Source organism: Camelina sativa, chromosome 10, assembly GCF_000633955.1.
Source record: "Camelina sativa cultivar DH55 chromosome 10, Cs, whole genome shotgun sequence".
Taxonomy (NCBI): Eukaryota; Viridiplantae; Streptophyta; class Magnoliopsida; order Brassicales; family Brassicaceae; genus Camelina; species Camelina sativa.
The window spans coordinates 7,436,302-7,453,731 of NC_025694.1; the positions used below are offsets into that span (position 1 = coordinate 7,436,302).

General features: G+C 37.5%; 8 protein-coding genes across 9 annotated transcripts in view; 3 read left to right on the forward strand and 5 right to left on the reverse strand.

The window, feature by feature from the left end:
* Window positions 1-4,213, reverse strand: part of LOC104720125 (E3 ubiquitin protein ligase RIN2-like) — a 5,457-nt gene extending 1,244 nt beyond the window's left edge. The window contains exons 1-12 of the mRNA XM_010438087.2: window positions 3,903-4,213; window positions 3,093-3,406; window positions 2,737-2,814; window positions 2,404-2,490; window positions 2,189-2,310; window positions 1,464-1,560; window positions 1,256-1,361; window positions 980-1,137; window positions 762-899; window positions 627-694; window positions 220-547; window positions 55-86 (exon numbers count right to left, since the gene is read on the reverse strand). Coding sequence (XP_010436389.1) covers window positions 55-86; window positions 220-547; window positions 627-694; window positions 762-899; window positions 980-1,137; window positions 1,256-1,361; window positions 1,464-1,560; window positions 2,189-2,310; window positions 2,404-2,490; window positions 2,737-2,814; window positions 3,093-3,329 — 1,451 coding nt within the window. The 5' untranslated portion in view covers window positions 3,330-3,406; window positions 3,903-4,213. The remainder of the gene's footprint in view (window positions 1-54; window positions 87-219; window positions 548-626; window positions 695-761; window positions 900-979; window positions 1,138-1,255; window positions 1,362-1,463; window positions 1,561-2,188; window positions 2,311-2,403; window positions 2,491-2,736; window positions 2,815-3,092; window positions 3,407-3,902) is intronic.
* Window positions 4,510-4,944, forward strand: LOC109127019. The gene has a single exon (XM_019231079.1). It carries the CDS (start codon window positions 4,642-4,644, stop codon window positions 4,810-4,812), a length of 171 nt encoding a protein of 56 aa, XP_019086624.1. The 5' UTR covers window positions 4,510-4,641; the 3' UTR covers window positions 4,813-4,944.
* Window positions 4,981-6,881, reverse strand: LOC104717745 (putative glycerol-3-phosphate transporter 2). The gene is made up of 2 exons (XM_019231078.1): window positions 5,783-6,881; window positions 4,981-5,698 (listed from the first exon to the last, which is right to left on the reverse strand). Exons 1-2 carry the CDS (start codon window positions 6,714-6,716, stop codon window positions 5,121-5,123), a joined length of 1,512 nt encoding a protein of 503 aa, XP_019086623.1. The 5' UTR covers window positions 6,717-6,881; the 3' UTR covers window positions 4,981-5,120.
* LOC104717746 (GLABROUS1 enhancer-binding protein-like) lies at window positions 8,299-9,866 on the reverse strand. Its single transcript, XM_010435369.2, has one exon. The coding sequence runs from the start codon at window positions 9,647-9,649 to the stop codon at window positions 8,555-8,557; it is 1,095 nt and encodes a 364-aa protein (XP_010433671.1). The 5' UTR covers window positions 9,650-9,866; the 3' UTR covers window positions 8,299-8,554.
* LOC104717748 (23.6 kDa heat shock protein, mitochondrial-like) lies at window positions 9,963-11,138 on the reverse strand. The gene is made up of 2 exons (XM_010435370.2): window positions 10,842-11,138; window positions 9,963-10,630 (listed from the first exon to the last, which is right to left on the reverse strand). Exons 1-2 carry the CDS (start codon window positions 11,032-11,034, stop codon window positions 10,191-10,193), a joined length of 633 nt encoding a protein of 210 aa, XP_010433672.1. The 5' UTR covers window positions 11,035-11,138; the 3' UTR covers window positions 9,963-10,190.
* Window positions 12,134-13,582, forward strand: LOC104717749 (QWRF motif-containing protein 7). Of its 2 annotated transcripts, none has more exons than XM_019230992.1 (4): window positions 12,134-12,845; window positions 12,929-13,165; window positions 13,251-13,340; window positions 13,438-13,582. In XM_019230992.1, exons 1-4 carry the CDS (start codon window positions 12,141-12,143, stop codon window positions 13,564-13,566), a joined length of 1,161 nt encoding a protein of 386 aa, XP_019086537.1. In that variant the 5' UTR covers window positions 12,134-12,140; the 3' UTR covers window positions 13,567-13,582. The 2 variants fall into 2 exon arrangements, with proteins under 2 accessions (XP_019086537.1, XP_019086538.1); XM_019230993.1 differs by having other exon boundaries at window positions 13,441-13,582.
* LOC104717750 lies at window positions 15,110-15,620 on the reverse strand. Its single transcript, XM_010435375.1, has one exon. It carries the CDS (start codon window positions 15,572-15,574, stop codon window positions 15,173-15,175), a length of 402 nt encoding a protein of 133 aa, XP_010433677.1. The 5' UTR covers window positions 15,575-15,620; the 3' UTR covers window positions 15,110-15,172.
* Window positions 17,214-17,430, forward strand: part of LOC104720126 — a 2,977-nt gene continuing 2,760 nt past the window's right edge. The window contains exon 1 of the mRNA XM_019231378.1: window positions 17,214-17,399. The gene's annotated coding sequence lies outside the window, so the exon portion shown is untranslated. The remainder of the gene's footprint in view (window positions 17,400-17,430) is intronic.

A 17,430-nucleotide genomic window follows, 5' to 3' on the forward strand; every position in this document is an offset into this window, starting at 1 on the left:
AGTGAGCCTATCCAAAGATAAGAGTTTTCCTTGAGATGTGGAGTTCTAATAGACCAAAAATGTCCACAGGAATGCATTCCCGGGCTCTAATAGAAACACATAGCAAACACCAGAAAGAAACGACCTGCTGTCATGGAATCGAGAAATTTAGATCTTTGGCAGNGGCGATCCAAATATAATTTTAAATAATGTTTAATTTTAGGCAATGCAAATTTAGTATAACAGCACCAAGATCAAGGGAGTCACTGAACAAGAATCATTAAGTTCTAAACAAATTGTTACTTTGGTGTTGTTGATAAGAAAAGCAAGAATGAAGAATGAACTGAACCTCGAAGTATCATTTTCGACAGAATTTGGCATCTCGGTAGGAAATAATCCAGTGGCTAGTGCATGCACGGGATTATTTTGTCTTTCAAGCTGACGGGCTAACTGTTCATCGCTTGAGACTTCCTCTGTGCGAGGGTTCACCTCACTTTCAGTTCGACCAACAAAAAGAGGCTTACGACATGTAGGACAGGAATAAACCTCATTTAGACCTTGATCCAACCTGCCAGCATCAAAGCATCGTCAGGATCACTAGTTTCAGTCATAAACACATGAGGCTGTCGGTATTTAGCTAAGCGCACCAGGATCGCAAGCATCCAAGATGGAAAAGGTGGTTGCAGTGAAGTCTTTTGGCCTTAGCCATAGGTTCCTGCCATTCGTTTAAGAGTTTGAGATAAAAAAATTATATGAAAAGTGAGTCTATAGCAGATGCATACCCGACATATGGCACATTCATCATCATATGCCCTTAACTCTTCAGAAGTTGCATCAGGAAGGGCTGCATGGAGAGCACCCAGAGCTATTCTTAGTTTAATGTATCCTTTTATTCGTTTCAAAATTGCACTTAACAATGCCTGCCAAACCAAACAGAAAAACCAGGTAAAATATACAACAATTGAATGCTGTGACGAGTATCAACTGTCAAGTAACATACACGTATGTTGAGAAACAAAACTGCGTCCACCAGATGAAAAGCAATGCCATGCAGCCACCAAATGTGCAAATAATGACCTAGTGCCATTATTAAAGTAGCCATGTCCAGGAAGAAACCAAGGTTACGGTTGAGGAGGCCCTTCCATTCCAAGAGTGAGCCTATCCAAAGATAAGAGTTTTCCTTGAGATGTGGAGTTCTAATCGGCCAAAAATGTCCACAGGAATGCATTCCCGGGCTCTAATAGAAAAACATAGCAAACACCAGAAAAGAAACGACCTGCTGTCATGGAATCGAGAAATTTAGATCTTTGGCAGTCGGAGTTCTTGACTGCTAAGTGGTTAATCCACATATCTAGTAGCTGAAACCCATGAATTAACAGCGCCTGCAAAAAAACCCGATCAACTCTATAGTCATCAACTCTATGGCTAAAAAAAAAAAAAGAAAACAAGTAGGACGAAGAAAACAACTAATATCAATTAAGTACCTGCAAGGTCTCAAAAGCTATACTGCATGGCTCAAAAAGTAACAGCAGATACACAGAGGAACCAATTGTATTGTATGTCATAAGGGAAAGTTTTATCCTGCAAGATTGGAGGAGAAAAGTAAATCCTTTTACTCAACATATCACCCAGACATGCTTGAAACTGATTACAAAAACATAAAACATTATCACACAAAGAGATCAAACGGGAATCCTAACTGGACTGCAGTCCACAAAACATTATGAACTCAGACATAATATCTTCCTCGCTCTATGGCATCCACATTTTCACTAAGAAGAAGCTTTTGCTTTACTTTTGCCTTGAAGCAGAGTTCATGCATACATGTTTAAGGATATCATCGCTCACGGTATAGCATAAACATAAAGCAAGCTATGCACTCTCTCTATGTTGTTAAAGAACTTTATGAAATTGTTCTTGAGAGGAAATAAGGTAAATCTAGAGAACAGTCTACTCTGATCCTCTACCAGAACAAGGAGTGTTTATGATGAAGAAAATCAAGATGTATGTAGGATCAAGATCAACTTCCAGGAGCACCAATTTTCACTAGAAATTAAGAGCAGTAAGAGCGTAGCCATGTAGGTTAATTCTTTTTCCCTCCTTGATAATACACACATTACCTGAGTTTTGTTTAAGAAGTACATATAGAGTCCAGAGAGAACCGCAGCAATTTAATATTTGACACTATACCACAAGGTTTAGGAAATACCACAACATATCAACAGAGAGGACCACGAACAGCACTGAATACACACGAAAGTATGTCCAAGGTGTAGAAGAAGGAGATGCATTCAATCGTTCAAGCCGGTCTCTAGCCAAAGCTTGAAACATCTACATGACATTACAAGATACACATTAGGGTCTCTAGAAAAGATAATTTAGAATTTGGTTTCTCGTAAATCAAGAACGCCCATTGTTCCATACCTTTAAAGTACATAGAACAGTCAACCAAACTGTCCACAGTACACCCTGAAATATGGTCGGGGGAATAACCAGTGGTAGAAATGTACCCTAAGGACAGGAGGATTAAAAGGGAGAATAAACTATTAACACCGAAAATACATACAAATATCTGCAGATAACTCAAATCAAGGAAATAATACAGGAGGAAATGAAGTATTAACACCGAAAATACATAAAAATATCTGCTGACTGCAGTTACGATATTAAGTAATGAAAACTACCAAGAATATCTCATACAAAACAACGACTGTAGGTTATTGAATGTCACATTCTTTTCAATCAAAAAACAGTTACCTTGTAAATGATATAATTGGCAAGTCGCTCCACTAACTTTTTAGTTTCAACGTCATACAAATCTCCAAAAAATAGAGTCTGCAGAAGATGTTTAAAAGACATTAGAAGTATGGTCAGAAGACATTTCCAGAAACATTTTAAACAACCAGTATATTATGGTAACAAACAGTATGAAGCTCTTGAGTTTCCATTCAAGCAAGACATTCAACTAGCCGGAAACGCGATTTTGACTCTGACAAATTAAGAACAGTTGCTCGAGGTAAAAACTAATAATTATGGTTTGGATAGTAACCAAACTAAGAACTGTAAATATAGAGCAAGTACCAGAAGTAAAATGTTACTCTTTTAAGTCTTACCTTGAGAGAAAGTACCAGAAGAATATACACATTGAGCACAAAATTTGCCAGCAGGGCAATAGTGAAATAAGAGCCCAGAAGCAGGTCAAGGGCATGCTCGGGGTCTCCTAAAGAGATGTTGTTGGCAATGAGCCCATCTGATCTAAGTCTATCGAGAGACAACTCTGTCCAGACTTGAAGGCCAATAAAGCTCAAAGCTGTTGATGCTACCGAGACCGGCAAGTACCTTATCCCCATTAGGAACTATAATAACAGCCTTCCAACTTAAACTTAATCCCCAGAATCTCATTTAGTCATATAAGCATGAATGCCATCTGCAGCAACATAATCTCTCATCAGTATTATTCACACTTGGAAGAGACAAAACAACCACAAAGCAGAGTGATGATCACACGGTAGATTTCATGTAAAAAAAAAGATACGATATTTACAGGGTAATTAGACCATTTGCATTCAGAAAACAAGAAAAAGAGAAGATTTTTTCGAAATTGAGCTCCAGAGAAGCAAACAACAACAAAAAAAAAGGTCCCTTTTTTTTTATTGAGTCATATGCCCCACAGATGAAACTGGATTTGTACAATTGACCGGAAAAAGCAAAAGATTATGATCTTAGAAATGTCACAGATTTGAAACCATCACATAACAATATCCAAAATTGAAGAAAGGGAGCTGGGATAGAAGATTCAAAGACGAATAGAAATGCAGATAGCAGCAGCAAAACAAGAAAAGAGAGAGAGAGAGAGAGAGAGAGAGAGAGAGAGAGAGATCAGAGTTGTGCAAACCGATCGAAAGGAAAAAGGAAAAGAAAACCTGAAACACACGAAGCTGTCGGTTGGAAGATTATCTTAAAAAGCACCCACCTGTGTTACCGTGCCTCCCTGTCTTTCTCTCTCGATCGAGAGAATCGAAAAGTAGAAAAGAGCAACAAAATTCTATATCTTCTTCTTCCTCCAAAGAATGTAATTTTTATTTATTAAACAAATAAAACTGATACGGTCAACACATGTTTCTTTTTTTTCTGGGTTTATTTTTCAACATACAGCAAATACTATAATTGTATTAAAATCATCTTATAATATGGTTTTGGGTGAAAACCAAATGCTCCACTTCTATGGTTTTTGTGAACATTAATGATGGTTAATGCATCTAAAAGTAAAGATAATTTGATACTATTAGATCTCGACACGCCGACAGATTTGAATATGACCCAATCAACCAAAAACACCTTTTGTCATTTAGAGCTTTCTTCCGAACTGTATATATATATATATATATATATATATATAGTTAGGTGCACAATTTTCCAATAACAACAAAAATTAGATTTCGTATGGATCAAAGTGAGCCCATGTAAACTTTTAACTCAAATTGGGCCTTAATAAGCCCATTAATGGATCTTCGATTTCCAGAATTTTCAAGATCTTCTTACGCTTTTCATGTCTCGATCAAATCACTCCAATTCAAAAACCCTAAAAAATAAAATAAAAATTCCGATCTACGTTCGCACCGGAGTCTGAGAATCTTGTGGCGGAGAAGAAGAAAGAAGAAGATGGGAATAATAAGAAGCAGCTTCTCTTTCCTCTCAGGGACAGTGTGCGGGATCTACATCGCTCAGAACTACAACGTTCCTAACATCAAGAAGCTTGGACACTGCGCCGTTTCAATGGCCAAGCAACTTGAAGAAAAATATCGCAAGCCCAAAAACAGAGACGACGTTTGATCTTCTCCGGTGAATTCACCGTTCTTTTGTTACTTTTTTTATTTTTGTTTCTGCTTATACTTTTGATGGGGGCTTTGGTGTGTGGGATTGTAAATTCATACAAGTTTGACAATCAAAGGAAGATTCTTTTTACTCAGTTTTTCAGATGATTTGATCGGTTTTATCAAATTAGGTCAATTTTATTCTCATTCAAACTTTAGAAATTAAGACATGATCATGTTAACAGAACAGAGCTGGGAAAAAAAAAGGAACGAACTTTAAAAGATTAAAAAAAGTGTCTCTCTTGTGAAATTGTTTGAAAAAAAAACTTAAATGAGGACATCAATGGGAGCTCTGGTTGCTGGTGATGATGATGATGAAGCTACTTTATCTTCTGAACCAAACAATATAGCTTTGACTTCTGCTATGATTAGTTTAGTGAGAAGCAATCCGGAGATGAATGCTGCAGTCATCAACATGTAAAACACTGCGTCCCAGCTAATGGCAGAGATGTAACCAGTGAGTACCGGTCCAATCGCAGCACCTACGGATCCTGTGCCGTCTATGATAGCTGTGACTGTAGCCAAAGCCCTTGCATTGCCTTTGAGAGATCTGTGTGTTCCGAGATCAGCTGAGACAGCTGTTGTGATGAGAGCGAATGGTCCATTTACAAAGACTCCTGATGTGAACATGAGGATGACATTGATGGTCATTGAGATATGTCCGAAGACTCTGTAGAGGAACAGAGCTGGGATTGCCAAGTAGATGAATCCTGCTGCTGTGATGGCTCTTCCGTCCAGTTGATCAGAGATGTATCCGGCTAAGACTCCTCCAACCACGCCTCCAACATCGAAGAGTGTCGACAAGTTTCCAGATGTCTCCTCAGACAGGTACTCTCCTCCGATCACTGCATCACGTAATTCAGTCAATACCTATATTAAGGCTACAACATTAGAGGGTCAAAGGAAGGAGAGATGATGAGAAAACATACTGTTGTGGCTGACATAGAAAGGAAGCCAGTAGAGGAAAGTGTATGAAACCAACTTAGTGAAGAAGAGACAGAAGGCGAAAGGAGCAACACCGGGGATTCTCCAAGCGGCCATGAACCCGATTGCTTTTCTATCGAATCCAGTACTCATTCTAGATTCCAAGAAGCTCTCTGTGATGGTGTCACCGAGCCTCATGGTGGAGTCAATCTCAGTTCCATCTCTCTCAGCCTCAACGGTTGGAGGGTTCACAGGCAAGAAAAGGTAAACAACGATTCCAAGAAAAGTCATGAGCAAAGATGGGCCAAGAAATGACCAACCCCATCCATATCTAAGCAGACCGGATGCGATCAGAGACCCTGTGATGTTACCAAGGGAAGTGTGAGCACTCCAAACACCCATAATCATTCCTCGTCTCTTCTTGTCGAACCAGTTTCCTAGCACGGCCACAACACAAGGCCAGCCTATCGACTGAAACCATCCTGCCATAACCTGAACCGCCAAGAAATAGTAGAAGCTGTGGAAATCAGCCCAGAACGCAACCCCAAAGAGAGCTGTGAAAAGGCCGGTCCCTATCATACCGATAGTCAGAAACGTCCTGAGATCCAAACGATCTCCCAAGTGACCCGCCACAAACATCCCAACCGCATAGACAGAGAGGAAAGCCAAGTCAATCTGCCCAAGCAAGGCTGTTCCATCGGGTCCATCAAAGGGTGCCCAACCACCTTTGATTGTTGATGCGGAAAGTGTTCCTTTGACAATGCTATTAGGCTTTCGGGCAGCATGGAAGGCGATATAGGCGACAAAGGTTAAGAGAAAGACTAGGGCTTGGTATTGCTTGAAGGACAGTCTTCCTGACCGCTTAAACCGTTCCAAGAACTGAATACCCCATGGCTTGGTTTCTTCATACAGGAATTGGGATGAAGTCCATGACGCCATCTCTTTAACAACTCCTCACAACGCCAAAACCTGAAATCAGATGAAGATGTGAGGTTACTGTCTCTTCATCTATTATTACTTGCTAAACAACAATTCTCAACATTTTTGTTAACAAGCAGAACAAAACTATACAGAAAACTAAAGAGAATGTAGAATGAACCTGGAATTTTGGATCACCTATTGGAGTTGGAAGAGAGGAGAAAAGTATCCCTCTCGCTCTTATTCTACAACTCGAATGGTGAAAAGCTGGGAGGGAAAAAAAGTGACTACTTAAAGAAAGTGAAATGGCTCATTTTGAATAACTTATTTTGCCCCTTTTGCTGTATGTTATATTGACCAAGCCCTTTGCTTCACTGGCCTCCAAATGTATAGATTAAATTTTATCATATGTGTTTTATAATCAAACTACGCAAACTTGAAGAAACAAATCAAACAAAAGAAGACGGTAGCATATGAATCGAATCCTTCAACACAGATGTTAAACTATTTAATAATAGTTTATGTGAAGTAGCAAGTCGGCGTCAGATCTATCCGTTTGTGCCCGCACGTAAGCCTCTGACTCTAACTCGTTTCTGCATCCTAAGATTCAACTCGTTAATTGTTTAGTTTATCTCCACAACTATGAGTAACATTCTTCTTCGGAATGATACTTCATTTTTGTGTCCAAATTCATTTTTTTTCTTTAGTTCATTGGAAGATGTCAACAAATATATAAATATTAAAGCATAAGAAAATGTTTTTTTTTGTTTAGAAAACAGTAATTATACAAAACGACTACAATTTTAGATTTGCCAAAATAAACCCGTAACGACAAACGGTTTTCGGAAATAACATCTAGAGAATGTTACTCTTATGATGGAGCAAGGTTGTAGAAAACTGACTTGGTTCTATCCCTCTTAATCAAGAGTACAATATGCATAAGTAACAATGCTACATCGTAGACGTAGATGGTACAGATGTTAAACAGTTAAATTTATATTGTCAAACTTGTGCGGTTCTCTTAATGTTCTTCTCCTTGTCCCACATACAGTGTGGAATCGGTAAGATTTTTTCAGAAGACTTTTGAAGTTTTCTTGTGAAAACAATTTGGAAAACATAATGACTTAATTAGAGACCTTTTCTCGATTGTTTGAGAGATGCTCACGGGGTATCATGTTTCGTGATATACCTTATTGTCTTATAATCTTTGATTGAGACATCTATCTGCTCTTCTCGTAGACATCTATTGTACTATTCAGTATGTTGTTTTTCCAGGTGGAATAGGTTCTGAAAAGAATGCGACAAAAACGCTGTCATCTATCAAAGACTGAGAGCGATAGAAACTCGATATATTTGATAAACTGCATATGATTCTTAGTGATGCGCGACGATATCAAGGATGATACTAGTCATTGAAGTCATATCGACATGATTCTGCAGGAACGTTATCTCGGTGCAGGTATCATTCATTCTAGTCTCTTATCGAAATGCAAACTGCAAGAACATGTGAAGTTAAGTTTGCTTCTTAAACTTTGAAGTCCTCAGGAGGCACCAGCTGAACTTCACAAGGAATGCATATCATTGACAAGTAGTGTCACAGCTCTTAACATAAAAGGAACTAATAAGGCCATTCCAATTTCTGGCTGGGTTCATAGAAACCGAACAAGAGGGTATTAAAAAAATAAAAGGGGTCTTATACCCAAACCAAGCATTCAACATAGGGGCATAAAGAAAAATACGACAACGACTTACATAGGATTAGTTCCACAATCTAAAATGCACAATAGGGGAAAAGACTCAAAGATGCATACTAGAGAGAGTAAAAAAAAAAAAAAAAAAAAAAAAAAANAACAAACCGATCAGGATTCGTAGGCTTTGAATATCATCTTTGCAGTTTCGTTAACGAGCTCAGTCCTCTGCAAACATAGCTCCACCTGCTTAGCCTTGAGCTTCTTCCATTTTTCCTCAACTTGTGTCTTCTTCACTCCATCACCAACCTTCTTCCAAACCGCAGTTATCGTAGATTCATCCAAACAGCAAGAACTCGAATTCTCAGCATTGAAGAACAATGCAATCTCTCTACCAATGGAGAGACCAGCCTTCCCCTCTGTTTTCTCCGGTCTTTGCCCTTCTTGTGGTTTCTTAGGAGTAGAGTGAGCTACTAACTTCATATCTTTCGTAGCAGCAGCAGGGGTTGTTCCTCCAATCTTCTTCCTTGATTTAGAAGTCATAACACCATTACTTCCCCAAATCTTTCTAGCCAATTCAAAAGCTTTACGCTCAATATCCTTAGCAAACTTAACCTCATCTTCCCTCTTTCCCTTTTTAGCAGCATTCTTAACAGTATTACCAAACTTCTTCTTCAACCTCTGAAGTTTGGTTACAATCTGGCTTTTGGTAGCATCGAAATCAATCAACTTCTTAACATAACTGCAAAAAGCATCACTGTCCTCATAAGGATCACCTTTGGTAGAAGTGAAATCAAGAACACCTTGAAGCAACGCAACCTCATCAGTCTCGCTGAACAACCTCTGAAACATTTTCTTTGCCTCCTCTTTAGAAATCTTCTTACTAGATTCATTATCATTTGCTTTCGTCGTCTTCACCGCATGCTCTGTCTCTGATATCTTCAGCTTCTTGTTAGCTTCAGGCTCAGCTTCTTTCAAAGGACGCTTGGATTTTGAACTCTCCGGTAAAGCCGCAGCAGATCCAGAAGCATCTGACTTAGCTTTGGCGGCCACAACAACATGCTTCTTAGCAGGCTCCGGTTCGGAATCGGACTCGGACTCAGATTCGCCTTCGGAATCAGATTCAGGCTTCTTTGAGGAGGACAGGTCTTTCCTCGAAACTTCAGCAGAAGACTCAGATTCATCTCCAGATGAACCAGATTCTTCCTCTTCACTCGAAGAAACCACAGGTGGGTTGTCGACCAGTTCCGCTTTCTTCGGTGCCATCGAAACAGGAGGCAGAGATCAGAGAGCGGCGAGAAAGTCTTTCTTCTCTTTTTTTTTTTTTTGTTCCTCGTCGCCGTCGATTAGCTTTTGCTTTTAGGTTTTGCGATTTTAGGTTAACTTGTCGGGTTTTGTAATTTTTGTGCCTTACTTTTTTTGTCGATCGGTTCTTACAAAGTTGGGCTTCCCAACACGCGCTATTCTCACTCCATTTTACTCTAACGGGCTTCGGCACTTTGGGAGTTTTTAATAGACCGGTCCGTCGAGTACTCTCGACCTCAGAATTCGTCTTCGTGTCTTATTGAAAAGTCGAATATATTAATCAACCATAGGTCCATAAAAGGTACCTAGCACGATACACTTATTAAGTTATTAATTTGTGCATAAGCAGCAAAATACACTGATCTAAAGCAAAGACAAAAACAACCGTTTCAAGAAACGTAAAAGAGGAATCCTTCAGTCAAGTCTTCAACATCGACCACAAACACTTCATTCAAAAGACATATCAATAAAAACAACACTAAACAAAACGACGACGTTTTTTTTAGTTGATATCGATCTGACGCACATCGGTACGCTCTGTTTCTTTCATCTTCGGAACCACAACTTTCAAAACTCCGTTCTTCATCTCCGCCTTGATCTCATCGATTTTGTAAATCTTCTCCGGCAATCCAATCCTGCTAGTGAACTTCCTGCTCCCGCTCTCTCCTCCTTCCCCCTCGCCGCCATCTTCTTCGTACTTCCCTTCTCCACGAATCACAAGAGTGTCCTGCTCCAGAGCAAGCTTCACATCCTCTCTGCTCAGTCCAGGCATGTCGATCCTCAGGTACAGAGCATCATCTTTCTCTTTGATATCCCAACCACGACGAGCTCCTGAAGCTCCCATGCCTCGCGTAGCTGATAACAGAGGATTCTCCATAAACTGGTCCATCAGATTCAGCACCTGGCTAACGCTTCTCGTCGGCGAAAACGGATCAAACACATCTACACATATATCAAAGATCAACAACCATGTCAATAACAACTATACAGCATTACTTGGCACCTACTCAAAATCACAGCCTACTATAAAGTGTCCAAATCGTCAAAATTTGCAGCTAAAATATCTGATTTGGTACAATTTAATCACCGTGGAGACGAGACGGACACAGATCTGGATGATATTTGAAACGATTGAGCTGGGGAGAGGGAGTACCTGAGAAGAAATCGCCACGGCGGCGAGAAACAGAGCGATCAGAGCGCCGGTCTAGATCATCGCCGTCTTCGTCGTAGCATCTTATGGCGTTGGTGTTGAAGAGGCGAGAGGAAACAGCTGGACGAAGAACGCTACGGGAACGTGGAACGATGGAGGAAGATACAAGTCTCTTAAGAGCGAGAGAAGACGCCATGTCTGTTGAAGAATTATGGAAAAAGCTTCTTTGAGAAAGTTTAACTGAAGAGTGTTGTGTTAATCTGAGAACTTGTGTGCGGCGAAAATGGAGACAGGGGAGGTTTTATATATACGAGTAAAAGAGTAGAAGGGTGGATATTATCAGGTGAGTGAATGTTCTGGAGAGATTCATCTTTCTCCGGATGGTTCTAGAGAGGTCCTTGGCTCCCAAGCTAAGTGAACATAAATTTTGAAGTATGTTGTCCACTTAACGGCCCATCAAATTTGGCCCATGTTATTACCTGGTCAGATAGATGACAGAGATTTTAGTACATCTTGCTTTGTGTCAGCCAAAGCTTATATCAGTTGTGTTTAAATGTTTTCGGTAACCAAGACAATAATCATAAATATGGATTATATATATTAGTTTGAGATGGTGCTTAGTGAGATTGGAAGCTGCATCCGACAGACTTAATATAAACCATATATTAAAAAAAAAAAAAATGTTACAATTATTCATTATTGGTGATTTCATCAATAACAACGAGAGTTAGTATGAGGACGATCAGCAAGCGGCCACCAACCACCGAACGTGGGAAGATAAGTTTTTGGAATAGCAATTTTTAAAAATGGAAACAAACAAATTAATAGGACATTGGAATGCAAACATATATTGGTAATGAGAGGTTAAAGAGTTTGACTTTTTTTTTTTGGTTAAAGACTAAAGATTTGACGCTATCTAAAGGTTTTATAAATTCAACGTAAACTAGATACATGAGGCCGTTTTGAATTGGAACCTTTTAAACTTATATAAATCGCCATGTTGTTTAATTGGAAGACGTGTCAATAGCTAAAGCTTTACCTAATTCGTATGCTTTTGACCTTACATATATAATCCCGGCCTTTCGTAAATACTCTCGAACTTATTATAGTTATTTAATAATGTAGACACACTAATACATGCAGAAGTGTTCTTACCCCGCCTCTACGTGCTGTCAACTCCTACAAGTCCCCAAGCGTTATCAAACAGATAATGAGCCCTAACTAATTTATATATCATGCATAATTATACAAACAAAAAAAACAGTGCGTGATAAAGTTAACCATCAAATGTCAAATACGAAAATGTCAACCACCACCACTAGTCGCAGAATCCGACCTCCGTCGCCAAATATTGATCGGAGCCGGAGTATATCCTCCTCGATCTCCCTCCCAGTGTCCTTAAACGCCTCATTCTCCTCTTCTACGTCCTCCTCTTCTTCCTCATCGCCTTCCAATACAAGTAAACGAGTGATGATAAGCAGATCACACTCCACAACAAGATCCTCCAGACCCACCGGATCATCCAACTCAAAACCAGGTGAGAATATAACCCCCGCGAGAAACAGCGCGTCAAGATCTCAAGAGGTGAACAGCGGTAGAAGCAGAGAGGCTTTTGCTCGGTATTTGGAGCAACGTGGGCGTGGCAGTCCTCGTAATAACAACGCTTCGTCGAAAGGTGTAAAACCAGGATCAGCGAGCATAGCTTCGGCGTGGGCGTTGTCCCCTGGGAGAGTTTCGACTCTGAAGACGCCTCTGTCCAGCTCAGCTCCGTCGGCTCCAATGTGCATGACGCCTCCTGAGTCACCGGTAAGCAAGGCTAAGATTAGAAGCGGTGGCGGTGGAGCGGTGGCCGGAGTTTTGAAGTACTTCATGGCGCAGAAAAAAGTATCTCCGGTTCAAGAGGAGGAGTATCACCGGTTTAGGGTTTTTCAAAATAGATTACTCCAATGGAGGTTTGTTAACGCAAGAACCGAAGCCACTATGGCTAACCTTAAGATCAACGTTGAGGTACAAAACTATATGATATAAATTTATATCTTGTGAATGTAACTAATTACAATATTCATGTTTGTTTTTATGAATGGTTTCAGGATCAGTTGTTTTGGGTTTGGCTAAGGATATACAAAATGAGGAACTACGTAGTGGAAAATTTGATTGAAGTTCAAAGGCTCCGTCAAGAAATCAAATTACGTGAAGTGCTTAGCCTCCAAATGCCTTTACTTAATGAGTGGTCAAAATTAGACGCAAAAAACTCGGAAGCGTTGAGCAAGCTAACTCGAAAACTCCATGCTTTGTCTGTCCGTTTACCCCTCGTACATGGTGCCACGGTTAGATAATATTCTTTCTTTTGGAAAACAAATTTGTTTATAATGTTTTTGCTAATGAAAAAGATTAATCATGTGGAGGTTATAGATAGATGTGGTGTCCATACATGAAGAAATGGTCATAGCTATAGAAGTCATGGACGAGATCGAAGACGTCATCATCAAGTTTCTCCCACGAGTAAGTCCACTTTATTTATGTTATTGACCTTTTTCATATAAAAAGAAATTCTTATATACATGATAATAAGAAACTTGTCTTGGTGATTAAATATCAGCAGGTTGAAATAATCCTATTTGAGCTGACAGAATTGATTGGCATGTTCAATCAAGAATTGATATATTTTGAAGAAATGGAGAAGTCCCTTTTATCCATTCCTATCTTTTCGGTAAATCAATATCTCTAATACTCCTCTCATTATATTTGACCGGTCCGGTTTAATCTATAACTTTGGATGGTTTGATTCTTTGTTTGGAATTTAAGCTTTAAAGGCTAAAGTGGCGAACTGCTTGTTTTAATTAACAGGCCAAGGAAAGCAGCTTGAAGGTCCATTTTCTCCAGAAGAATGAAGAACAGAGGAAATCTTTGCAAAGTTCATAATTTATTTCCTCTAATAACTAAGAGTTGAGATATGTAACTAAATATTAATTATAATACATACTAGTGATGTTTAAGGTCATAGATTCACATCTTAAGCTGTTGTTTTAATTGGAGGTAATGTAGTAGGAATTTAAACCAAAATGTTCATGTGAACAGAAGTTATCCTTGTAGGAGGAAAGATTTTATGGTGGAAACACTGCGTATCTCAATTTCTTGGTTTGATTGGATTGTTATTTATCTCATCTCCACATGTGAATATTCAACATCTCATTCATTGGTTTGTTATATATATTTTTATTAATAAAATAATTATCTTCAAACTGCGAGTTTGCTTCCGAGGTTCTTTCTCTTTAGTGGTCTTAGGGGCTCGGTCAAATTAACCCAGCCGGGGTTGTTCTAGCGTCCAAGGTTTTATCATTTTATAGCTACTATAGGTGTTAAGCTGAGCTTATAGAGGGGGAAAGGATTTGATATATTATTTTATCTATCATTCTTTCACATCTCGATAATAGAACAAAATACAGAAGTGGATGGTAATTGGTATGAATATGATTAACTTTTGTATTTCAATATCTAATAAGGTCTCCTAATGTAACGCCGTGACCGCCACCTCTTAGTGGGTTCCATGTCCACTCCTATTCCATGGGCCCACCTTCCTTATTGGGTCTCACGTCTTCACTAGGTCCGTGAGCTCATCTATATCCAACGGCAGGTTTTGCTACATACATGAGGCTTTAAAGACTTGTTACCGTCCCTACAAATCACCACATGATATTTCCCTGTGTTTTGTCCTCACTCGCACAGTTAGAGACTACTCCAACTCAAGCACGCTTAACTTCCCGCTCCATTTATAGACTACTCCAACTCAAGCACGCTTAACTTTGGAGTTCTCTCAGGACCCTTGACCGAAAACATAAGTGTACTTTGGTGACATAGGTGACCAAATCAATTGTTTTAATCCTCTCCGCAAGTCTTTGAAATCGGGGTGTCACACCCAATTTCCCTTGTTTCTACTTTCTTCTCCAATTAACGCTGTACAAAAATTCTTCAAAATTCGAAGGTGGAACTAGACCATTTTTGGAACATGTTTTGGCTCATTATTTTTCCAAGTCTTTACTATAATATTCTAAAAAAATGCAGGATATCAGATCCATACTAAATTACCTTTCACAATCGAGACATAGGTCTACAACAAAACCCCGTTCTTAAACCAACTTGGTCTAAATGAAACTCTTGTTCTTAAATTAACTGGTTTTCATCTCTCGTTTAATGGGTAAGTTTATGTCATGTTATGTTATGTCTCTTAAGGTTTAAATTTTTATATCATGTAGGGCTAAAACAAACGAAAATAATATATTTTTCTTCTTTAGCTTATAATTCCGAAATCTTGTTACAATGGTATTCAAATATTATCATGCATTCCAAGGATAACATTTTTCTTGACCTGTTAATCTACATGGACCATCAGGTCTTATACTCCAAACACACGGATGATGTTTACATACATATTGATCTCTCCTAGTTACAAGAATATCAAACCATTTATCTTGACTTCCCCATTTAAAGTGACAAAAGAACAAAGTTGTTTCCCAACTGTTGATAGCTTCTCTAAATCCCCAGTGTTGATGAAGGACTAAAGATTGTGATCCTAGATCTTTGTCCTTCGATTTGCAGTGTAGTCCCAATTGAACATTTGGATCAATATCATTGATGATATCAACATCTAAATGCAGTCTCGCCTCACATAGAGAACCCAAGAGAATAACCATGAATGTGACTCTAAACAGTATGTGAAATGCGTATGAGCCACACATTATGAATAATTTAAATAACAATTGTGAATGTTTTACAAAAAATGAACTTTAGGCCCATCTTTTTTTTGTGTGTGGTGAGCATCCATATTTTTATAAGTACATCTCACGAATGAATGACTAAGATTTTCAAAGATCTGATCTTATCTTATATTCCCTTCATTTTTTCTAATATGATTTTTTTAAATTTATATTTTTTCTTCTAAAATAGATGTTTTTTCTCAAAAATCTATGCAAAATTAATTGGATTGGTATTAACTATTTATATTATGCAGATTTTTTCTTACTGCTTGAATTGGTATATTAAATTATGTTTTGTATAACAATAAACAAAAATTCAATAATTTCTTGATTAGTGTGCACTAGTCTAAAAATCATCTAAAAAAGGGAGGGAGTATAATAAAATAAGATTCATCCATACTCACATGTGCCATTTGCCTTTGACTCTTTGTGACATGAGTCATTTAAAAAAGATCTCAAATACATTGTTATCTATTTTTACTTTATTAAATAATATCATTATATATTAAATTAACTCCTATTTTTCCTACATTTTAAAATAAATAATTCACATAATGTTATTGTTAAAATAACTTTTGACATGGGTCATTTTAAAAACTCAAATACATTATTGTCTATCTCTTTCTTATTAAATTATATCATTATCTATTAAAATTCTTTCAAAACTAAATAAACCATAACAATAACATTATGTGAACTATATTCACCAAAAAAAAACATTATATGAACTATTTATTTTAGAATGCACTCAAATACATTATTATCTATCTCTTTCTTTACTAAATTATATCATTATCTATTAAAATTATTTCAAACCTAAATAAACCATAACAATACCATGAACTATTTATTTTAGAATGTACTCAAATACATTATTATTTATCTCTTCTTTATTAAATTATATCATTATCTATTAAAATTCTTTCAAAAGTAAATAAATCATAACAATACCATTATGTGAACTATTTATTTTAGAATGTACTCAAATACATTTTTATCTATCTTCACTTTATTAAATTATATCATTACATATTAAAATTCTTTCAAAACCAAATAAACCATAACAATAACATTGTGTGAATTATTTATTTTAGAATGTAGAAAAAATAGAAGATAAATTAAGAGCATAATTTGGATGAACTTTATTTTATTCTATATATATTTTTTTTTCAAATTGGATTTATTGGGCCGTACAAATATCTAAAATATTTGGGTCTCTGTTTTTTTTCTTCTTTCAAATAGTCATGTAATTGATAGCAACTAAACGAATACAAAGTATGAGAATGCAAAATTAAGGAGAACTCAAAACTATATAAAGTATTGAGAGGAAATGTGACAAAGTTACTTTAAGTGAGATAATTAAATCCACATGGTACGATAGTTCATCGTTCATTCACATATTAAAATATACTTACAAATTAAGATATGGAAATCGAAAATATATAATCCAGCCACACACACACATGCTCAAGAAGTTTAGAGTTTCTCACTATACATCATTACCAACTTCTCCAACTATTGTTTTAATAAACTAAATATATAAAAAAGAAATTACTTAATTATTGTAAATTTGTAATGACCAAAATTTTATGGATATAATTATTCATGACGATGATATTATTAAAAGCGTATCTAGGTCAATTGGAAATCAATATTTGCAGAATAGCAGAGGGCCCGAGTTTGCAAAATCCCCAATTTTTTGCAAAATCCCCAATTTTTTTTTTGGTTTTTTCCCCGTTTCCGAATTTCTTGCCGGCGGAAGACTGCCATGGATTCAGGCGACCAACAGATTCCCCGGAAATCGAAGGTAACCTTTAACTGATTCCGTCTTCTTGTTC

What these genes read in the sequence shown, in the direction of transcription:
- LOC104717749 (XM_019230992.1), top strand. Translation starts at nt 12,141, where the DNA reads ATGTCAACCACCACCACTAGTCGCAGAATCCGACCTCCGTCGCCAAAT. An exon ending in ACCTTAAGATCAACGTTGAG is followed by an intron (nt 12,846 to 12,928) that starts GTACAAAACTAT and finishes GAATGGTTTCAG; the next exon opens with GATCAGTTGTTTTGGGTTTG. An exon ending in TCATCAAGTTTCTCCCACGA is followed by an intron (nt 13,341 to 13,437) that starts GTAAGTCCACTT and finishes ATTAAATATCAG; the next exon opens with CAGGTTGAAATAATCCTATT.
- LOC104717745 (XM_019231078.1), bottom strand. Translation starts at nt 6,716, where the DNA reads ATGGCGTCATGGACTTCATCCCAATTCCTGTATGAAGAAACCAAGCCA. An exon ending in TTTCTATGTCAGCCACAACA is followed by an intron (nt 5,699 to 5,782) that starts GTATGTTTTCTC and finishes TACGTGATGCAG; the next exon opens with TGATCGGAGGAGAGTACCTG.
- LOC104717748 (XM_010435370.2), bottom strand. Translation starts at nt 11,034, where the DNA reads ATGGCGTCTTCTCTCGCTCTTAAGAGACTTGTATCTTCCTCCATCGTT. An exon ending in CCGTGGCGATTTCTTCTCAG is followed by an intron (nt 10,631 to 10,841) that starts GTACTCCCTCTC and finishes ATATATGTGTAG; the next exon opens with ATGTGTTTGATCCGTTTTCG.
- LOC104717746 (XM_010435369.2), bottom strand. Translation starts at nt 9,649, where the DNA reads ATGGCACCGAAGAAAGCGGAACTGGTCGACAACCCACCTGTGGTTTCT.
- LOC104717750 (XM_010435375.1), bottom strand. Translation starts at nt 15,574, where the DNA reads ATGTGTGGCTCATACGCATTTCACATACTGTTTAGAGTCACATTCATG.
- LOC109127019 (XM_019231079.1), top strand. Translation starts at nt 4,642, where the DNA reads ATGGGAATAATAAGAAGCAGCTTCTCTTTCCTCTCAGGGACAGTGTGC.